We start from the raw sequence: 19,262 nt of genomic DNA, 5'->3' as shown, positions 1-19,262 counted from the left end.
GTCCTGCTAATGAGCTATGGGACAGCGTAGGTATGGCCTGAAGTCCAGGCAGGCCTGGGCCTGAATGCCTGGCACCAGAATACTCTTCCTTTCCCATGTGCTCCCTTCTGCTGCTTACCGAGCCTCTGGCGGAAGGGAGGGTGTTCTTCTGTTTGGGGCACAAAGAGCACCCTGAAACCTTTCCCACAGAGACTTGACAAAGGCTCCGGCGCGCGTCTGAGGGAATTGCTTTTTCAGAAGGCTCAGCGCCCGCCTGGTCGTTTTCTTGGCCAGCCTCACGCATCCTAGATTACAGCAGACCTGCACAGGAAGAGGGAGACGGGCAGACACGGACCGCTTTCCCAAGCCTCTCCTCCTGCAGAGGCTGCAGAAATGTACCAGGGGCTGCCTATAGCAGGGACGCCCCCTGCAAGAAGGGAAAGCATCCGGCTCCATCCTCCAGGACACCCCTCTGCGTCACCCTGCCGCTTTACCTCCCCTTTGAGGCTGAAGAAGGTCGCCTCTTCAAGGCAGTCTAACGCAGTTGCTGTCTTCTCCATGGAGTTCCTCAGGGCCTCCGCTTCGTTCAGCTTCATAAGGGCCTTTGAGCAAGCACACAGGCAGCAGGTGAGCATCGGTGCAGAGCCCCTGGCCAGCTCCGTCCTTCCCTCTTGCCTCCTGTAGCACCTGCCTTAGGAGGGCCCGCATCTCCCCACGCGATCCCTGCCCTAGCACAGTGCCCCGTGGGCTCGGAGCTCAGGCACCAAGGGAGCCTTCAGACCGCCTCCCAGGTAAAGCAGCTTGTGCTGACGGGCCTGCTTGTGTGCCCCGTGTCTCTTGCTGCGGGAGAGGCAAAGCGCAGGAAACAGTCCGGCTCTGCCCCTGCTGTTTCTTTTGGGAGGCCCCTTAGCCGGCGTGTCCTGTTGCAGTGGACTCCAGGTGCGGTGCGTGCTGGCAAGCAGGGCCACTCACCATGTAGCTGTTGGAGACGTGCAGGTAGGCAGCCGCACACTCCAGCAGGTAATAGAAGGCTCGGGGAGCGTTGCCTATTGCCACATAGTGGCGAGCCAAAGGCACAAGCACTGATTCGATGATGGCTTCGCATTTGCAGGAACACTCGCCACCGTCCTTCTCTTCGGTCCTGCTGGGCTGCGCAGTTGTCCACTCGCCCGCTGGTGGAAACCGCTCTGACGCTCTGGTCAGCGGCAGGATGCCAGGAAAAGAAGAGAGCAAAGAGCGGATGAGCATCACCTGAGATGACCCTGCTCTCCCTACAGGTAGCAACAAAAGCCCAGTTTCCTGCTGTCTCATCCCAGCTCCCACCCCACAGCCAGCCTCCTCGTCCCAGAGCTGGAGTCCCAGCCAGCAGCCAAACGGCAGAGCTCCATCTGTCTGCTCTGGAGCTCACTGGTTTCCACAATCATCAGAACCTTGTCTCCTCACCTCAACTCCTCCTCCGAGAAAGCCTGCTGCTGCTGCAGGGCATTTGCACTACCTGGGAAGAAGAGAGAGCGTGTCAAGGACCTCCCCACGTAGCCCGGGCTAAGAGCTGCGGGCTTGCAAGGCTCCTGCCGAGCAGACCCAGGGCACAAGAGCTGCGGTGATCATCCTCGTCCCCTGGCTCATCCCTGGCAAGCTGGGGCCCACCAGGTCCCCAGCACATGGGCCTGGGCTTCCAGAGGGAGGGGGCTCCGCAGCACGCACACAGCCTACCCTCAGGGGTGTGACTCCTGTCCTTCTTCAGCTGTTCTCCAGCGAGCACCAAGGCCTCCCAGCTGTGCCAGTCATCCTCGTCCGCAGAGCCCTGGCAGTTTTCCCCATCCTGGGGACTGGGGACGGCAAAGCGGTGGAAGGCCACAAAGTCCCCTCCATGGCAGCTCCGGCATTTGTGCGCGTGCTTCTCCAGGAACGCAGCACGCTTGCGCTGCGCGTTGGCCCTCTGTCTCTCGGGCCACAGCTCGTAGGCTGCCTCCCGCAGCAGCGGGGCACAGAAGGCCAGGACGCCAGCCCGCCACTCTGTGGTCTCCTCGCTCATAGACGGCCTCTCCGCCCCTGCAAGGCAATGGATCGTGGCCTCAGACAGAGTGGTAGAGGCATTCTCAACAGCCGCTGGGAATTTCCCTCTGCGCAAAGCTGGTGGGGGAAGGCCCCTTTCAGCTACAGCGCTCCTGGGTCTACGTTACTGCCACCACTTACCGCTCCCTGCCTGCTGAGAGGTGGACGGCTCCTCTCCAGCATCTTGGACGTCTCTGGGCACCCCTGTGTCCTTCAGCCACTTAATGATGTTGTTGCTCACCAGCACGTCCAACAAGTAATTCATCTGCTGCCTGATGCAGGTGGGCAGGATGTGAGCCAGCAGCTGGGTGGTAAACACCGGCCCTGTGATGGCCGCAAACTTCAAAGCCATCTGCTTCTTCAGCGTGATCCGGTCCAGCTCAGCCAGCGCAATCTCTGTCAAGAAGAAGCAAAACGTCTCTCTCTTTTGTGTCCCAGAGCCTGAGCTTGGAGAGGCTGGACAGTTCCACCACGGGAAACAGGGTAGACTTTGGCCTCTCTTCCTCAAGATGGCACCTGCTGGGCAATCGCAGCCCAGGGGAATGTCTTCAGGATGGCTCCACTCCTCCGGCAACCACAGGCCACAAGGCCCAGGGATAAGAGAGACCCAGACAAGCGCTCCTCCACCAAGGATGGGGAGGGCACGATCCTGCGGGTACATGCGACCCGCGATGCGACCTAGCAGAGCTGAACTAGGCTGACGCCCAGCAGTGCACACAGAGAACAGAGAGCGCTTTCACCACCTCAGAGCTGGACTTGGAGCTCCCCGCAACTGCTGTGCGCCTCACAGGTAGGCTCACAGCTGGTCCACAGCCCGGAGGGGGACATCTGTGCCCTTAAGCACAGAGCTCTTTCTGCTCAGACCGGAGTCGCTTTCCTGGCACGGACCCCCCGGCTGAGCGGGTGACTCCGCAGCATGCCGATGCCCAGCCCCTCTCTCATGTGCACCCCAGGAAAGGACCCCAGCACAGCCGCGAACTCAGCCGCTCACCTTTCAAGGTGGCCGGCAGCACGGTGGTCTCCAGGCTGACGTCTGGTCTGATGGTGCAGACCCTGCCGCTGTTATTCCCAGCACTGGAGCTTGAGGTGGCTGAGACGAGGTGTGAAGTCTCGACTGCAGAAGCTGGGGAGAGAGAGAGAGGGAGCGCATGAACAAGGTGGGGCAAGTCCAACCTGTCACGGTCGGGTGCGCTTCATGGCCCGCACCGAATGCGGTCAGTGAGCGGGGCAAACCGGTTTCCACTGCAGTGTTTTTGTTTGCATCGCCCTTGCAACTCTTTTTCCGCCTTCACACCAGCTGCCCAGCTGTACTGAATGAACGTCCCGCGACAGAACGCAGTAGTTGCTGCCTTTGACCGCGCTACCTCCCACAGCCAGGGAAATTGCCGGTGATAATCCAAAAAGCAAAGCCCATGCAGGCTGTCCCCAGGGCAACAGCACTCTGCTTGGCATTGCTCTTGCAATTAGTGCTCTTGCATTACTGCCAAGCTCCTCAGTTCCCAGCGCCTTTGCGGGCATTTATGGTTTTGGATTACAGTTTCCCAGGTCTGTCCCTCTCCTGCAGAAGGGCTTTCTTCTCAAGGGAGCTGGTGGCTTGCCAAGGTGACAGCAAGGTGTGCGGGAGCCCACGCCTCAGCCAGATCAAGTTCTGTCCTGCTGCCAGATCGGACTCTGCCCAGACTCACTGGAGAGCCACAGGACACGGTCGTGCGGGGGGGAGGGAGGTGCAACAGCATCTAGCCAGTGCGCAACAAGAGTGCTTACCGATCAAGCCCTCCCAGTCGTCCTCTGCTTTTTTGTCCTGCCTCCCAGTGCGGAACAAGCGCATGTTGTTGCAACGCAGGCAGCGCAGCAGTTCCTCGCAGTAATATGGGATGCCAGAGCTTCTTTGGATCAGGAACCTGGGCAGGAGCAGAGCCAGCAGTGACCAACACCAGGGAAGTACGGTGCGACACAGTTCTGATGGGCGGGCGGCGAGTCACTCAGCCTCACAGGGTAACCAGCCTCTTCGTCACAGCTACGGCGCACTTCAGAAGGGGGCGGTCCTCCCACTGGCTTGGGCGTTTGGGACCCCCTGACCCTACACCGTTTGCTGGAGTCCGTGGGGAAATGGTCGTGGACAATGTCCAAAGCACAACGCAGCAAGCCTGACCTTCCCTGTCCTCAGGAGCCCAGATCTGCTCTGGCAGCTGGCTGGACCCCTGCTCCTGGGAATCCCTCCTGCAGCCTGGCCACATAGGTCAAAGCCTTTTGCACGCCTCAGCCACGCTAAGGCTTGGGCACCCACCTCCCTCTGCTCTCCTCTCTCCTCTTCTCTCCCCTTTCCTCCCTGCCTTGCCCTCCCTCCTCTGCAACAGCAAAGGGCTGTCACTGCCCGCGTGCTGCATCTTGGGAGCTGCCTATTCTTAGCTCCCGCCTGCTGTGGTGAGTCTTAAGGAGAAACCCAGGTCCTTGCGGGAGTCAAGGATGCTGCCAGAAGGCCCCGTGCTTCCTTTCCTGCGGGGCGACTTCCTTCCGTGGGCGGCGTAGGTCCAGCCCCTCCGGAAGAACTCCCTGGCCTGCAACATACCTTGCTAGATCCCTGGGGATGCTGACCACTCCAAGGTCCTGGCAGGCTTTCTGCACCACAGCTGCAGGTTTCAGCTCTTCCAGATGAAGACAGCTGATTCTCTGGGACATTGTGCTCACAGACATTGTGCTGCAGCTTTGAAAAAGCTCTCCGTTCTCTCGTGGCCAGGAGCTAAGCTCATGACCATGAAGAGCGTGACGCTTTGGAGCACGGGCCACATGATAATCCAGGAGGCAGGGTCGATGAAGTGGGCGTTGTCGATGACAAATATGCCGAATTCTCCTCCAAGGGTCTGAAAAAAGCAGACGGTTCTGTGTGGGGTCTGGTGGATTCTCAAGCGTCTTCTAGGGGAGGAAATGTAGCCCCTCTCTCCGGAGACGGAGAATACTCAGAAGTCTCTCCCCAGCCGCTTCCCTCTTCAGAAGCTTACTGGCTGTTCATTTCTGCGAGACTTTAAGGTCTCCTCAAGCACCACTTGCCCTTCTGAAGGAGGGAACTTGGGCAAAGGAACGCAGAAGGCGTCAATCCTCCTCCAGGGCACATACCCTCCAACTTAACAGGAGGCGAGCTACTAGGCATATGGGGAGGGCTCGAGAGGGGCTTCTGGGAGGAGGGGCTCCTGGGCCCTGAAGGGCGATGACCCTGGCACATCGTCCTGCTGCCCACTCAGGCCGCTCTGATGTGGAGCCTGCAGCGGGCAGGGTTGTTTTCTTTCTCTGACCCAGGTGGAAGGAGGAACGCTCACCTTCTGTAGCACTTGCATACAAGTCAGGTGCAACTCCCTTTTCCTTGGAGTGTCATGCATCTTGCGAATCTTGTCCGGGACGGCAAACTGGACGGGAAAGCAGAGTCAGAAAGAAACATCATCCTGGGACCAGGCATGCCTATCCACCAAGCTCGACGGCAGAACAAAGCGCCTCTGCTTTTGCATGAGGTCAACACGAGCCTCTCTTCACTGGCCTTTCCAGGGTGCTGACCAAGACACCTGGCTCATGCGCAGGACATGAAGTCACCACAGACAGGGAGCCTCCCCGGACCCAGGAATCAGAACGCGGTGCTATGAGCCCCGCGGCTCCCAGCCCGGAGCTAAGCCTGCCCAGCGGAACACCCAGACAACAACCAGACTACCTCAGGAGGCAGTCTCACCCTCTCGCTCCCACCTTGACGAGGAGAATGTCATTGAGGAGGCAATATCTGCTCTCTTCTATCGCCCCTTGGAGCTTGGCCTGCAGGGTGCGCTGCCTGTCCTCGCACGTTTCACCCGCCTGCAGGCCCAGAGCCCTGGCCACCAGCATACGGATGGCAGAGAAGGGCTGCCTCACGTTGGCCTCGGTCAGTTCCACGGTGACAACCCTGCGGTGCAAAAGCAAAAGGCACCTGAGCTGCAGAAAAGGCCCCCAGTAGCCCACGCCTGCCAAGACAGGAGAGCTAGAGATTCACGCCGCCTGGTTCTTACTGCAAAAGAACGCAGGGTGCGCAGTCCCGGGGGTGGGGGAGGAGGGCCAGGCACAGGGCAGAGGCATCGCAGTCTTCCACGAACGTCAGGCCAGAGGCCAGAGGCCTCGCCAGAGGCCAAAACCAAAGAAAACCCAGATGGGGCAAAGAAGCCGGGGTGTGCTGTAGGCTAGTAGACTGCTTTGCCACCCTGGACAAGCAAAAGAAGCCTCTTGGAAAGGAGGACCTGTGTCACTTAGTGGCTCAGGACACCAAGCATCTGGCACCTTTGGCTCAAGTCTTTTGATAGTTTTCAAGAGACAGCAACGTTAACATTCAAAAGGTCCTCCAACCATGGCCCAGAGGGACACCTGAGAACTGAGCAGGCAGACAGGAGGAAGAGTGGCCCAGTGGCCCACCTTTCCCCAGGGCGACATGACTGACCCAAAGCTTCCTGCGCAGAAGGAGCTGGGAAAAAATTCCTCCTTGCGTCAGAATGACCTCTGCCGTAGCCTTGCACGTAGTGGAGCAAGCACAGCGCAGGGAGCCCAGCGGAAAGCCGCTTGGACAAAGCCTGCACGGCTAGCGTGCGTCTCCAAAGCCAGGACAACCTTCCCCACCCCACTGGCATCACTCCCGGCTCTCTTAGCAGCAGGAGACAGAAAGGCAGAGAGGTACAAAGCAGACCCGTGCCAGGCCTTTGAATCTTCCTGGCCACGGGGAAGGGATGTCTGCGGGAGACCAGGCTGGTCTCTTGCTGCACAGCTCCTCTTTGCCGGCCAAGGTTGCACCCTTGGGGTCCCTGTGCCCCCATCCAGATGGCTCGGAAGACACTCACCACTTCTCGGCGATTCCCACATATTGATAGATATGGCCGGGATTGGTAACGCCTTTCAGCTTTGTCTCCGGCAACTCCTTGAAGAAGCAACCGGGCAGGCGAGAGGCTGCGGAGGTGGCTTCATCACAGGACACCAGCCTAGGGTAGTGCACCATCAAGCGTGCAGCCAAGTTCACCTTATGGCCAATCACTGCCACAGAGAGAGAACACGTTGACATGGTTAGGAAAGCGGCCTTGCCCCACCCTTCAAGGCCAAGGGCTACTTCCCCTTGTTGTCCATAGGTGCATGCCCAGTGGACTGCACCAATAAGCACACAGAGCTGAAATCCACACGAAGGTCTTTTAATTAAATAACTAATTATATAACTCTGCAGAGTCAGGTGCTTGGCGATCTTTTGCAAAGCCAGCACACTTCAGACTTGAATCACCGTTATTTATACACAGCAAACTTGTGAAAGCTATCTCTTTGGCTACTTTTGATTGGCTATTACAGCTCACCTAACTTATGTCTACGGAGTTTGCACATTACAGAGGAAGAGCGGGGGAGGAGGGGACACCAAATCCCACATCAGCATACATTAGCATTTTGATGGGTATGTTTTTTAATATGTTTATGACCCTTAATGAGCAAAAGGTTACTATAGGTCAGTCTGGAGCTGTTGTTCTCCTTCTTGTTTTTACCTTTTATCCCATATCTTCCTTGCTTCTGCTAGCTCAAGGCCTCCCTATATTCCTCAAGGTTTCCTTGTGTTTTTTTTTTCCCCAGCTTTGGGACTACACCCTCAGGCACAGGTCAACCCAGCGGCAGGGCAAGCGGACCCAGCGGGAACCACAAGTCTCTGAGCCCATTCTCCCACCTCAGGTGGAGACCGGTGCCATCTGGGCCGCCACCAGCAGCCTGTGGCATATGTGCTTGCCCCAGCCTGCCCGTCTCTTCATGACTGACATCCTTAAGCGCACCCACGCCAGCCTCCCACTCTTCAGACTAAGGTGCGGTACCTGTATGTTCGGCCCTCTCAGGGTGGCCACAGAGGCCGCAGAACACCGTCCCGCTGGTGACCCCAACGGACACTGCCCTGGCACACGGGGAGAGAAGCGCAAAGTCAGTGGCGCCCCAGGCGCAGACCTGCTCGCCCCGCTCCGCCCCTTCCCACATCTCCCCTTGGCGCCAGCCAGGGCCACCTGCTGTCCCACAGCCAGTGCGTGTCTTGGGGACTTGGAGAGCTCGGGGCGCAACACACCCCGCTCACAAGGGACACGGGGAGGGCGCACGCAAGATGGCTTGGACCCTTCCCCTGAGGCACGATGGCTGCGACCTGCAGCAGGCCACAGCCCCTCTCATTAGTGGAGGAAAGCAGGTGCTGCCCACAGAGCACCTACAATGCCAGCGGCTTGAGATCACGGGGCTGGGCCCGAGCCCTGTTCCTGGCCCTGTTGCCCAGAGGGGCCTGCCTCTGGCACCAAGGAGCCTCGTGCCCTGGTGAGGGCTCGCTCCAGCACCACGACTGGCAGGCTCTGCTTGGAGGGCCTGCGCCTGGCTGCCCTGAGCTAAGCCCAGGGGCCGCCTGCTGCCTCTCAGGGTGCTGCCTCAATCCTGCCAGGGACAAAGGAGGCCAAGCCAGGAGGCCACGTCTCTTGCTGGTCAGCCCCCTTGCGCTGTCCCAGGCAGCACGCACGCCCTGCAACGCTGCCACACACTCACTCAAGTTTCCTCAGCGACGCGGAGCACATGCTGACGATCTGAAGAGCGCTTTCCAAGGCATGGATGCTCTCGTGCTGCAGCTTTGCTCCAGACAGTCCCAACACACAGAGGAACGTGCAGCCCTGCAGAGGACGGATGCAACACATCTGGTTACAGTGCCCATGGCCAGCAGCTAATGTCGTTCCGCTGCAGTCGCCAGGGAGACCAGCACAGCTGCAGGTCAACACAAAGCCACAGAGGACTGATCCCACCGGCAAGGCAGAGCTGCTTCTCAGTCCCTCTCCACTAAACAGACAAGGGCCACCCTCTGGGGGTGGGATTGCTCCCCCACGCTCACCTTATCAAACAGGAGGCTTTTGTTGATTTCGCCCTTGTGAGGACTGAGGATTGCTGAAATGATCCTGTTGGCGTTAGAGAGGCCCCTCCTAAGATCCAGTAAGCTGGCCTCTGCAGAAAACTGCAGCTGGACAAAGAGGCTGGTGACTGGCCGTAGCTCAGACCACAGGTGCAGCGGCACATCCTCATCCATCTGGAAGGGAAGAGCACGACAGCTTTGCCAGCCTGTTCTCCCGGGGGTTCCTCTGGGCCCGTGCCATACACCAAGGGAGAGCAGGCGTGCTCGCAATACCAGGTACTACTGGAGGAAGGGTAAGTCCTCTGCTCGGTGCCAATCGCAGGCCAGCCCGCGGCAGGCAGGTCATAGCACAGTCATAGCACAAACGACAAAGGAGGGGAATGTTCCAGCAACACCCCATCTTGTGACAAGTACGGCCGCGAGGGGCGACCCTCTGGCACGTCCCAGGGACTTGAGCAGACTCGCCCGCTTGTCCTCGCCTCGTGCCCACAGCACGTCCAGAACAAGAGTCGTGGAAAAGGCAGAGGGAAGGCCACCTCCCGCCACCCGCGCCTCTTTGAGGAGCAGCACAAAACGGGCAGTTTCCTGGCACATGCAGCACCACTAGCCCTGGCGTCAGTTCCCCTGGGTTCCCGCCTCAGGCTGCTTTTCCTTTCGTTTGTCTGTTTTCACGAGAGCTCCACCCCTGCAATGCACACCTTCTTCTGCCCTCCCAAAATGCAGCCTCCAGCAGCGGTGGCCTTACCTTCCTGAGAGCGGCTGCCGGTATGTGCTTCTTCAGCCTTGCTGCCACTTTTCGATCACTGGACATGATAAGAGCTGGCCTTCGTTGCCCTAAGGGAAGCAAACGCAGGCCTTCACTGGCAGGACGGGACTAGAAGGGGGCTGAAAGACGGGGCTGGCGCTGGGCAAAGCAGAGCAGAGATTCTTTGGTGTTTCCTCCTGCTCCCCTCTGCAGCTGCTCGGCCGGAGCCGTCCCCTGGCAGGAGGGGGCGGCAGCGACAGCCTCAGCTGAAGCACAGGAGGGCCAAAGGCACGAACGTCGACTGAAAGGTGGAAGAGGGCAGAGGGAGTTCCTCCCTGGAACTCTGAAGCAGGCAGGCCCCATTTTTCCCGCCAGTCCCAGAACACGGTGAAGCAGGGACTCACTTATCCTTTCCAAATGCCGCATCTTCGCGTGTTGGTCAAAGCGGCCTGCAGCATCTTGGCGTTCCGATCCAGACCTGTGCTCCATCCTCAGAACCTGCAGACACGCAGAAGGAAAGTACTGCCACTGGCCGCCCCAAGGAGCCCCAGGAGACACAGCCGGCCCCTCCACTCTCACTTTCCAGAGAAGGGCAGAAGCTCTTGGTGCAGCAAGCCCACTTCTCTGGATTTTCAGCTGGGACAGAAGTGCCTCCTCAGAAGGACCAGAGCCACGCAGGCATCACCCAAGCATGCCCCAGCTCTCAAGGACAGCTGCGGCGACCCACGGGGGACATTGCTGGTGGGGCCCAGACCCTTCCCGTGCTTCCCTCGGCCCCTCACGCCAAGCAAACACAACCCAGAGATACCCCTGAGGTGGAAGGGCAACTGCTTCAGCTCTCCACCAACCCTTACGGCTACAACTCTCTCCACGTCCAGCGCCTCAGCCTTCTAGCACCTGCCTCCTTCCCTTCCGGGTGCGGGTCTTCAGAAAGGCTCTAGAGGCCAACCCGTCCACCTACCTTCAGAGACCGTTTGCCACCAAGAAGCTTGGTCTGGATCTGTTCCTGCTCACACAGCTCCCAGCAGGTGGGTGAGAGGATCACTTCACTTTTAACCGCAAGGTTTTGGGCCTCCATAACTTCATCCAGGGCCTGGCTGCAGATGAAGTAATGCTGCTCCCTGTCTCCGGCAGTCAGTAAGGTCATTTGCCCTGCGGAGATCCCTGGGGAGAGAGCGAGAAGAAGCACTGACACCGGGGAGCTTTTGACCTCTATGGCCCCCCAGCACCTCAGCTGGCCAGCAGCTCAGCTGAAACCCAGCCTGGAGACGGGCATTAGGGAGGGGGGAGGAGTAATGGTTTTAGACTAAAAAGAAGGAGATTTACATTAGATATTCTACTGTAAATTAGAATTGGTGTCTGCAAAGACACCAAAGAAGTCGACGCTGACGATGTGTTGGCACTGCCGGGCATCTCACCCTGCTGCCTGTGCCACCAGCCCAGCAGAACAGCAGGTTTGATCAGTGCCTGCTCTTTTTGATGGCACGCAGGTTGTAGCTGTCTGCTTGAGGAAAGATGGGAGGCTCTCAGATAGTGGGGAAGGGTGGAGCTTGAGGTGAAGATGAGGTGAAGAGGTGGAACAAAAGCAAGCAGGGAGACACAGGTGATGTAAGGAAGGCTGCAGTCCGCTGCTGTCGCCTGCTCATTTGCGACAATCCTTCTCAGCAACACCAACCCTTGGCTGCTTGGCTGCCGGAACATGAGGCAGCTTCCCAGAGCCGACGCGTGCCTTACCCAAGCGGCAGGCAGGGCAAAAGTGCCTGTGCAGGGACTCGGTGTGGAATGCTGGCAGGGGAGGCTTTCCATTGGCGCTGGCCCCTGCAGAGGTGCCGGCCTTGCTCTGGAGGCAAGAAGCAGCCAGCAGCACTGGAGAGTGCCAGGGCTGTGCACGTGGCACAGCTGACCCAGCAGCGCCCATACCTATCTTCAGTTGGAGCTTCACACCCACGTGCGTGTCACGAGTGCCATGCTTCTTCTGGATTTGCTGGCAACACTGCAGCACCAGGCCGATGGTCTGAGGCAGCTGAGCTTCCGATGCTCTCCACAGCACCAGCACAGCATCCCCTGGGGAAAGGGAGGGGAAGGTGAAGGCTCTCCTGAGGGACAGCAGCAAGCGGCCAGCCGGCGTGCAGAGGAAGATGGGCTTGTGGGAGGGCATCCTCCTGAGGGACGGCACCCTGGCCACAGGGACCCCTCCCCTCTGCCGGGCCAGCCACAGCACCAGCCAGGGCGGCAGAGGAAGAGGGTGGGTGGCGGGGGGACCCTCTGCCCGGCACTCCTCCGCAGCTGCAGCGGCCAGAGAGCTGCTCCATCACGCCAGAGCACAGAGCAAGCGGCTCCCGCGGGAAACACTGCACAGCAGCAGGACACGGAGGCAGCCTCCTCCTAAGGACACACCTCCAAACTTCAGGATGTCTCCTCCAAAATCCAGCACATCTGCGGAGAAAGAGAAGGGAAGGCAGAGTTATGGGGGTGCCTTCTTCTGGAAGCCGTGGTGCAAGCCACTGTGGCCACAGCCCTGGCCCCTGCACAGCGAGCTGGGAGGCAGTGCCGTGGGATGCTACACAAGCACAGTACGCTGCAAGCTGGAAGGCACCTCTGGAGATTATCTGCTCCAGTCCCGCACCCCCGTCTCCACTCAAGCCGAGCCACCCAGAGCCACCTGCCTGGGGCCACGTCCAGATGCCTGGTGAAGGTCTCTGAGCGGGGACACTTGCAAATGCTGCCAAAGTGGTGGCCACCACATGCTCACGGTCAGAGACATCCCCCAGGATAAGGGGCTCATGAGGGCCACACACAGATGTCAGTGCCAGCATCCCTAGGTCACTGGCACGCTGGCACTCACTGGATGCCCCCAGCCTGCCCGGGGTCCTAATGGCACCAAAGCGGTGTTCCATCGTGGAACTGGAACTGTCTCTCTGCAAGCACAGAGGCAGATGCTGAGAAAGAGGGTGTCCCCTTGCTCATGCAATCAGAGAACGATCTAGGTTGGAAAAGGCCTTCGAGATCATCAAGTCCGACCATCCACCTGGCCTACTGAGTCCCCAGCACTAAACCATGTACCTTAGTGCCATGTCCACGCATCTCTTAAATAGCTGCAGGGACTGGGACTCCATCACTTAACTGGGCAGGCTGTTCCAATGCTCGACCACACCCTCCATGAAGAAATTCTTCCTAATACCCGACCCAAGCACAACCTGCCCCAAATTGAGACCCTCTCCTAATGGCCTATCTCTTCTCACCTGAGAAAAGAGACCGACTGCCTCCGCGCTGCAGCCTCCTTGCAAGGAGGTGGAAAGCGCAGTGAGGTCTCCCCTCAGCCTCCTCTTCTCCAGACTAAACAACCACAATGCCCTCAGCCGCTCCTCGTAACTCCTGTTTTCTAGTCCCTTCACCGGCTTTGATGCTCTTCTCTGTACACACGCAAGCGACTCAAACATCCTTCTTGCGGTCGGGGCCCCAAACTGAACGCAGTATTCGAGGTGCGGGCTCACCGCTGCCGTGTCCAAGAGCTATCACTTCCCTAGCCCTGCTGGCCACACTAGTTCTCATGCAGGCCGGGATGCCATCGGCCTTTCTAGACACCCGCGCACGCTGCTGGCACATGTTCAGCTGGCCGCCGACCAGCAACCCCACATCCTTTTCTACTGGGCACATTTCCAGCCACCCTTCCCCAGGCCTATGCGGCTGCATTAGGTTGCTGTGAGCCAAGCACAGGACCCAGCACTTAGCCTTGTTCAGTGGCACGTGGCTGGACTTGGCCCAGCCCACCTCGGCAAAGCCTTCCCACCCTCAAGCCAGTCAACCATCGTGCCTAACTTGGAATCGTCTGCAAACTTACTGATGGAGGGTGCATTCAATCCCCTCCTCCCTCCTGGTCACTGATGAAAATGTTAAACAAAAAAGGCCCTGGTACAGAGCCCTGGAGAATGCCACTGGTGTCCAGCCACCAACTGGATTGAACCTGGATTGAATGCCACTTGCTAGGACTCTTTGAGCCCAGCCATCCAGCCACTTCTTTACTCAGCAAACAGTACATACGCCCAGGCAGCATATATATGAGCAGCCAGTTTCTCCGGGAGAATACTGTGGGCAGCGGTATGAAACGCTTTATAAAAAGCCAGGCAGACAACGTCCAGAGCCTCTCCCTCCTCTACTAAGCAGGTCACCTTGTCATAGTTGATCAGGGTAGTCAGGAGGGACCGAGCCTTCAAAACCCCATGCCGGCTGCTTCTGATCCCTCCATTGGAGGCACACGCACGTGCCGTGTCACAGCACTCAGGATCACCTGCTCCGTAACCTGCCCTGATACCGACGTCAGACTGACAGGCCTGTAATTCCCTGGAAAGTCCTTCCAGCCCTTCCTGTCGCCTGGAGGCACGTCTGCCAGCCTCCAGTCCGCTGGGCCTCCCTGGTCACAGTGGGCAGCAGAAGAGACCTGCTGCGCTCCTGCCTCGCCACGGCAGCCCCACGGCTCCCACTGTCCCCCCAGGCCGCAGTGAGCTCCACAGCCCTTCCAAGGAGGCAGGAGCAGGCGGAGCAGCAAGGCTGCCTCTGCCCTCGGCAAGCAGCCTCAGGGCACGATGTCCAACAGCCTGGCAGCATGGCTCTTACCCTCCAAAACGTCACACTTGTAGTCATTGAGCGTTTGCGCCAGCTCGTCAGCACCTCTGTCTGCGCCGCTCTGCTGGACGCACTTCTCTGAAAACGCAGTGAAACCTGCAGGAAGGACACACAGAGATCAGGACATGTCTACGTGGGCCAAAGGACCTGGCAGCCAGTCCCGTTCTGCCAAGCCCAAGCGCCCGTCAGTCGCTGCATCGCAAGAGAAGCCAACCCATGCTCTCTTTAGCCATCACAGCAGGAGTCCTCAACGGTGCCAAGATAGCTGTGCCATCTACGGGCCAGGGCTCCCGAGGGCCTGGTGTGCCCCAATGGCTCGTTTCTGTGGAGGCTCCACCGTGCCCAGCCCACCTGCAAAATCCGCTAAGAACAGCACTTCCACGATAACCTTGGGGACCAAGTTGTCCCAGATGAAGTCCTCAGAAAGACGGAGATCGGGGAGGAGCACAGCTCTTTTCCCCAGCTCAGAGTACAGGTATTTCCTCTCCCAGGCAGATGCCATGATCAGCGCCCTGTGGTACCGGGGGCAAGTGCCCCCATGGTACCGCCCTGCGGTACCTTGCAAGAAGCAAGTGCAGAGCACCCTCCTCCCCCTCTTCTTCTACCTGCATGACTAGAACCAGTGTGTGGCTCAGGTGGGGATTTAAGGTGGGGCTGGCAAAGAGCCACAGGAGGGAAGCATTTGCTGGTGGCAGCTGGGGCCATGGCTGTGCTCTGCTCCATTCTCCCTCGTCTCTCGTCCAGGTGCCATGGGTCATGCAGATCATCCATGACTGCCTGGTGTCGGTCAGCAAGGAGTCACTCCTGGACAGCCTGAACAGGACCCTTTTCCAGATCACCTCCTTGGACCCCGAGCATGCGGTCCAGGGCCTGCTGGAGGCCTTCCCGTGGTGCGATGGGTATGGGGCCCACCCATCCACCTCTGGCACAGCTCAGGACGCCCAGGGCCGGCACAGGCCGAGGGGCGGTGGCTGGGGTGGCCCCACCGACAGCATGCTTTGTCTCTGCAGGGTTGCCACGGCCATGTGGCAGACGATGGTCTCCGAGCCCCGCGTTGCAGAGGACGTGCTGAGAAGCCTGCTGATGCAACACACAGGGCCTGAGCACGATGGCTTCGGCCCACAGCACAGCTGCGTCCGCTCCTGGGCTGTGAGTTCCTGGAGCAGGCCTCGCTCACCCCCAGCGGGGCTGCACTCCCCTCCCCGTCCCCTCCTCCACTCTTCCCCTGTTCCCGAACGACAGCCTCCCCTGGGGCTCCCCAGTCAGGAGGCCCGGGAGCCAGAGCCCAGCAGGGCCACGTGCACTGCTGGGGCCCCACTGCGCACAGGCACGGAGCCCGCCCCGGCGCTGCCACTCTCCGTCCTCCTCCCTCCCCACCTGCTCCTGCCTTGCTGGGCAGCCCGGGGCCGGGCGGCTCCCTGGCCCAAGCAGGCTGCAAGGTGTGGCCCAGGGAGCCCAGGGCAGCTGGCAGGACCCCCGGGGACTGCTGGGGCCTTTGCTCTGGATACGAAAAGCTGGCTTGCCCGTGACACAAAGCAGAGCCGACCCCAGAGAGTCGCTGGGGCTGGGCCCCAGGCCAGGCAGCCAGGCAGCAGGCTCTGCCCTGGTGTCTCTGACAGTGCTGCAGGGACATCCGTGCACTGAGAGCTGCGCCTGGCTGTTTTCTGCAGGTAACCAGTGCCATGCACAAGATCTTCCAGCTGCCCTCCAGCAAAGGCGTTGCGCAGTCCCTGTTCCACAAGTTCTACGTTGCCGTGCTCTTCCAGATCTCCTTCACCCACGAGTGCACGCTGCAGGACTTCAGCATGAGCAGCAGTCAGACGGGGGAGCGCATGTGGCCCCCGGGCAGCTTTCTCAGGTGCTCCATCCCCACTGCCAGGTCTGTGCCCCAGGCCAGAGCCAGGGCCGGGGCTCCACATGTGACGCACGCTGTGCTCTGCATGCAGGACTGCTGTGATGACCATGAGAGCGCTTTTCCAGCACCTGAAGGGTGCCGCTTTGGTTGAAGACATCCAGACGCAGGGTGGCTGGGACATGCTTTTAAGCCCTGAGACCTTCCACACAGGTGTCGCTGTGCTGACTAGGTGAGCGCCTCATCAGTTGTCCTTGTCTCCCCTGGCATTCTTCTCCCGGAGGTGGAGGGCCCCACGTGATCCCCTTCCTCGTGGCTGCTGGGGTGTGCCCAGGGGTCCGAGGGACAACGCTGACCCTGAGTGCTGGTGACGGAGGGATCTCAGAAGAGACCGACAGGGGGAGTGGCCGCTTTGATCTTTAAGGTCCCTTCCGACCCGAGCCATTCTATGGTCCATTCTGTGATTTCCATGCCGCTGCCTCTGAGAGTTCCTGGGAGAAGGGCTGCTGTTGCCCGGTGCAGGAGGAGGACTCGCAGGACGTGTCACCTTCCAAAGCGCCCCTTCCTCGGAGACCAGCGGGACAGGAGAGTGCTGGGGCTGGCTCTGCAGGCAGTGCCGCAGCCTGCGCTGCAGCTGTGTGGCAGAGCAGCCGGAAGGGTGGCCAGCGAGCATGGGAAGGCCCGGGGGCCTGGGGATCCAAAGCGGTCAGGAAATGACATCTGTTGGAAGGCCACAACTTGTGTGTAGGCGGGGCGTCTCTCAGTAAACCGAGCACATCTATGCTCGTCACCCTCCATGCTTGCAAAGGCAAGGTGTATGGCGAAGGGCGGGCGGCCTCTCCTCAAGCGGATAGCACCAGCTGCTGAAGCAGAGCGCAGAAATGCAAGCCTTGCCCTGGCCTGGCCCATGGGATAGCAGCTAGCGCTGGCAGCGCAGTCCCAAGGAGGTTCGTTTGCCCAGCTTGGTGCTACCAATGCGTTCTTCCCCTGGCCAGGGCTCTGCGAAGCAAAGCACCACTCTACTGTGCCTCGATGTTTGAAGAGGCAGTCACGGGTCTCTGCCAGAGACGGAAGCACAAGGAGATCGTCGCCATGGCTGTCTTCACGGAGGTAGGGCCTAGCGGCAAGTGGTGCCTCTCCAAGGTGTCTTGAAACTCTGGGCTGTCTGGCAGATAGGGGAGGGGCCAAGTTGCCAGTCTGATGGAGCTGGGCTGGTGACTGCGCTCTCCTCCCAGTCACTGGGGCCTTTTCCACTGAGGGACCGGGCCTGAAGCATTTGCATTTTGTCCGTCCTGGGGGGCAGCTCCCTGCACACAACCTCTTCCGAAAGTCCGGGGAGCAAAAGGCTGCAAGTGGTTCAGCGGGCAGAAGCAGCAGGCGAGGGAGCTGCGCTGCGTGCCGCGAGGCAGAGCTGTGACTGGCTCCGGGGCCCTTGCCCCGAGCTGTGTGGGAGGGGTGATTCAGCGTACTGCCAGGAGTCCTGCCGGCTGGGCCAGGCTCTCACGGGCCTGCTGAGTGTCTTTCAGTTGCTGGACTGCGTAGACTTTGAGCAGCACATCGATGACTGCATCCTGACCCTTCTTCAGTCACACATGCACAGTCAGTCCTTGGTGCTGCGTAGGATGGCGGTCACAAGCGTCGTCGTGCTGCCTACGAGACCCAAGACAGTGAGTGGGGGCATCTGGGCCAAGTGGCGGCACCCACCTGGGGCTGGCCTGCAGGCGCTGTTGCCCGCAGAGGCTTGCTTGGACTTTGCCAGGAATCGGGAGGGGCGGTAGTGGCTCCACTGCTCTCACTGCCTTCTTCATCGGCCCCTGAGCGCTTCTGGCCAGCCCCTGGACTGTGCAGCACGAGGAGAGCGGCACCGGTGTCCGCTCAAAGGCATCTCCTGCTGTGCCAGGTAGAGGTCAATGCCAGGCCCCAGGCCAGCCAGCGCGGGGCTGCCTCAGCTGCAGGAGCACTCTACTCAGAGCAGTCATCCTGCTGAGGTTGGGACGATGAGCCCCCACACGGGGCCAGGCTGACACAAGTGGCTGCTTCTGCAACCCAACGCAGCAGCCTTCTGTCCCGAGGGGCCTCAGCATGCTCCGTGCTGGCCTGGAGACAGACCTCTGCCCTGGGCTGCGCCCGCTGTAAGCAAAGGGCTTCTGCTGGAGTGGTCCTCGGTGATCCTGAAAAAGAACTGCTGTGTTTCATGCAGGCAGTAACTCTGCAAGGCCTGCTGCCAGAGGTCATGCAGCAACTGCAGGATGCCGACGGCGCCATCAGTATGAAGGCCCTGACTGTCCTCCGCAACGCACTCCGCCTGGCAGATGGGCAGGTGGCTGGCCCCATCGCTCTGCAGCTGCCGGAGAGGCTCCTGCCCCTCTTTGAAAACGTAAGGCTGGTGGGCAAGCCGGAGGTTTGGCCAGCGTGGCCACGGGACACGTGAACGTGGCCTGGGGGTGGTGCGTCCCTCTCCGCATGTCTCACTGGCCTGCGAATTCTTCTCCCACCACGACCCCTGGGCACGTGCTGGAAACGTTTTGCTTGGTGCTTCTTGGGCTCTCCGGCTGGGGCAGTCCCTCCCTGTGCAGAGCCCTGCAGACGTGTGCTCCACAACGGCAACTTCTCCTCGGCCCCTCGCTGCCCGTGGCAGCTTCTCCCCTTGCCACGTGTCCCCTTGCCAGCCCCAGGGTGGAGCATCTGCAACCCACTGCCTTGCCCTTCCTGCGTCTTGAGCCATTTTGCACTGCCTGCACGCTCGGCCTTACCTACCACAGCTCACTGCAGAGTGGGAGCCAGGAGCGTGTCTCCCTATCAGCCACACCGACCCCTTGCTCACTGTGAGCTCGGAAGAGCCTGGACTGAGGTCCTCACTTGTTCTGTCTCACCAGGAGTCCAGCTGCGTGAGAGAGCTCTCCATCCTTCTCTGCAAGGATGCCATGGAGGTGGCAGAGGGCACCCATGAAACGGAGATGAAGAAGCAAGTGCAGAGCACCCTCCTCCCCCTCTTCTTCCACCTGCATGACCAGAACCAGTGTGTGGCTCAGGTGGGGATTTCTAAGCTGAGCGGTCGCTTGAGGGGGCAACACCCCTCAGGAGGGCCTGCGCATCAGGGGCACGGGCTG

At 59.9% G+C, this 19,262-nt stretch overlaps 1 protein-coding gene across 1 annotated transcript; it reads right to left on the bottom strand.

Moving 5' to 3' along the window:
- LOC308186670 (adenylate cyclase type 10-like) lies at positions 1–10,103 on the bottom strand (the record flags this gene model as incomplete). The annotated part of the gene is given in 18 exon segments (XM_080608790.1): positions 1–300; positions 474–581; positions 952–1,174; positions 1,423–1,474; positions 1,693–2,031; positions 2,176–2,430; positions 3,026–3,157; positions 3,799–3,935; positions 4,604–4,731; positions 4,734–4,895; positions 5,349–5,435; positions 5,764–5,956; positions 6,876–7,065; positions 7,875–7,951; positions 8,578–8,699; positions 8,915–9,106; positions 9,678–9,766; positions 10,082–10,103. Coding segments are annotated over 18 exon segments (2,694 nt in total). The 3' UTR covers positions 1–114.
- Between the last annotated feature and the right edge of the window lie 9,159 nt (positions 10,104–19,262).

This window comes from Anser brachyrhynchus (assembly GCF_964034855.1).
Source record: "Anser brachyrhynchus genome assembly, contig: SCAFFOLD_120, whole genome shotgun sequence".
Lineage (NCBI taxonomy): Eukaryota > Metazoa > Chordata > Aves > Anseriformes > Anatidae > Anser > Anser brachyrhynchus.
The sequence above is the reverse complement of the archived record's forward strand: the minus strand, read 5'-3'. Positions and strand labels throughout refer to the sequence as shown.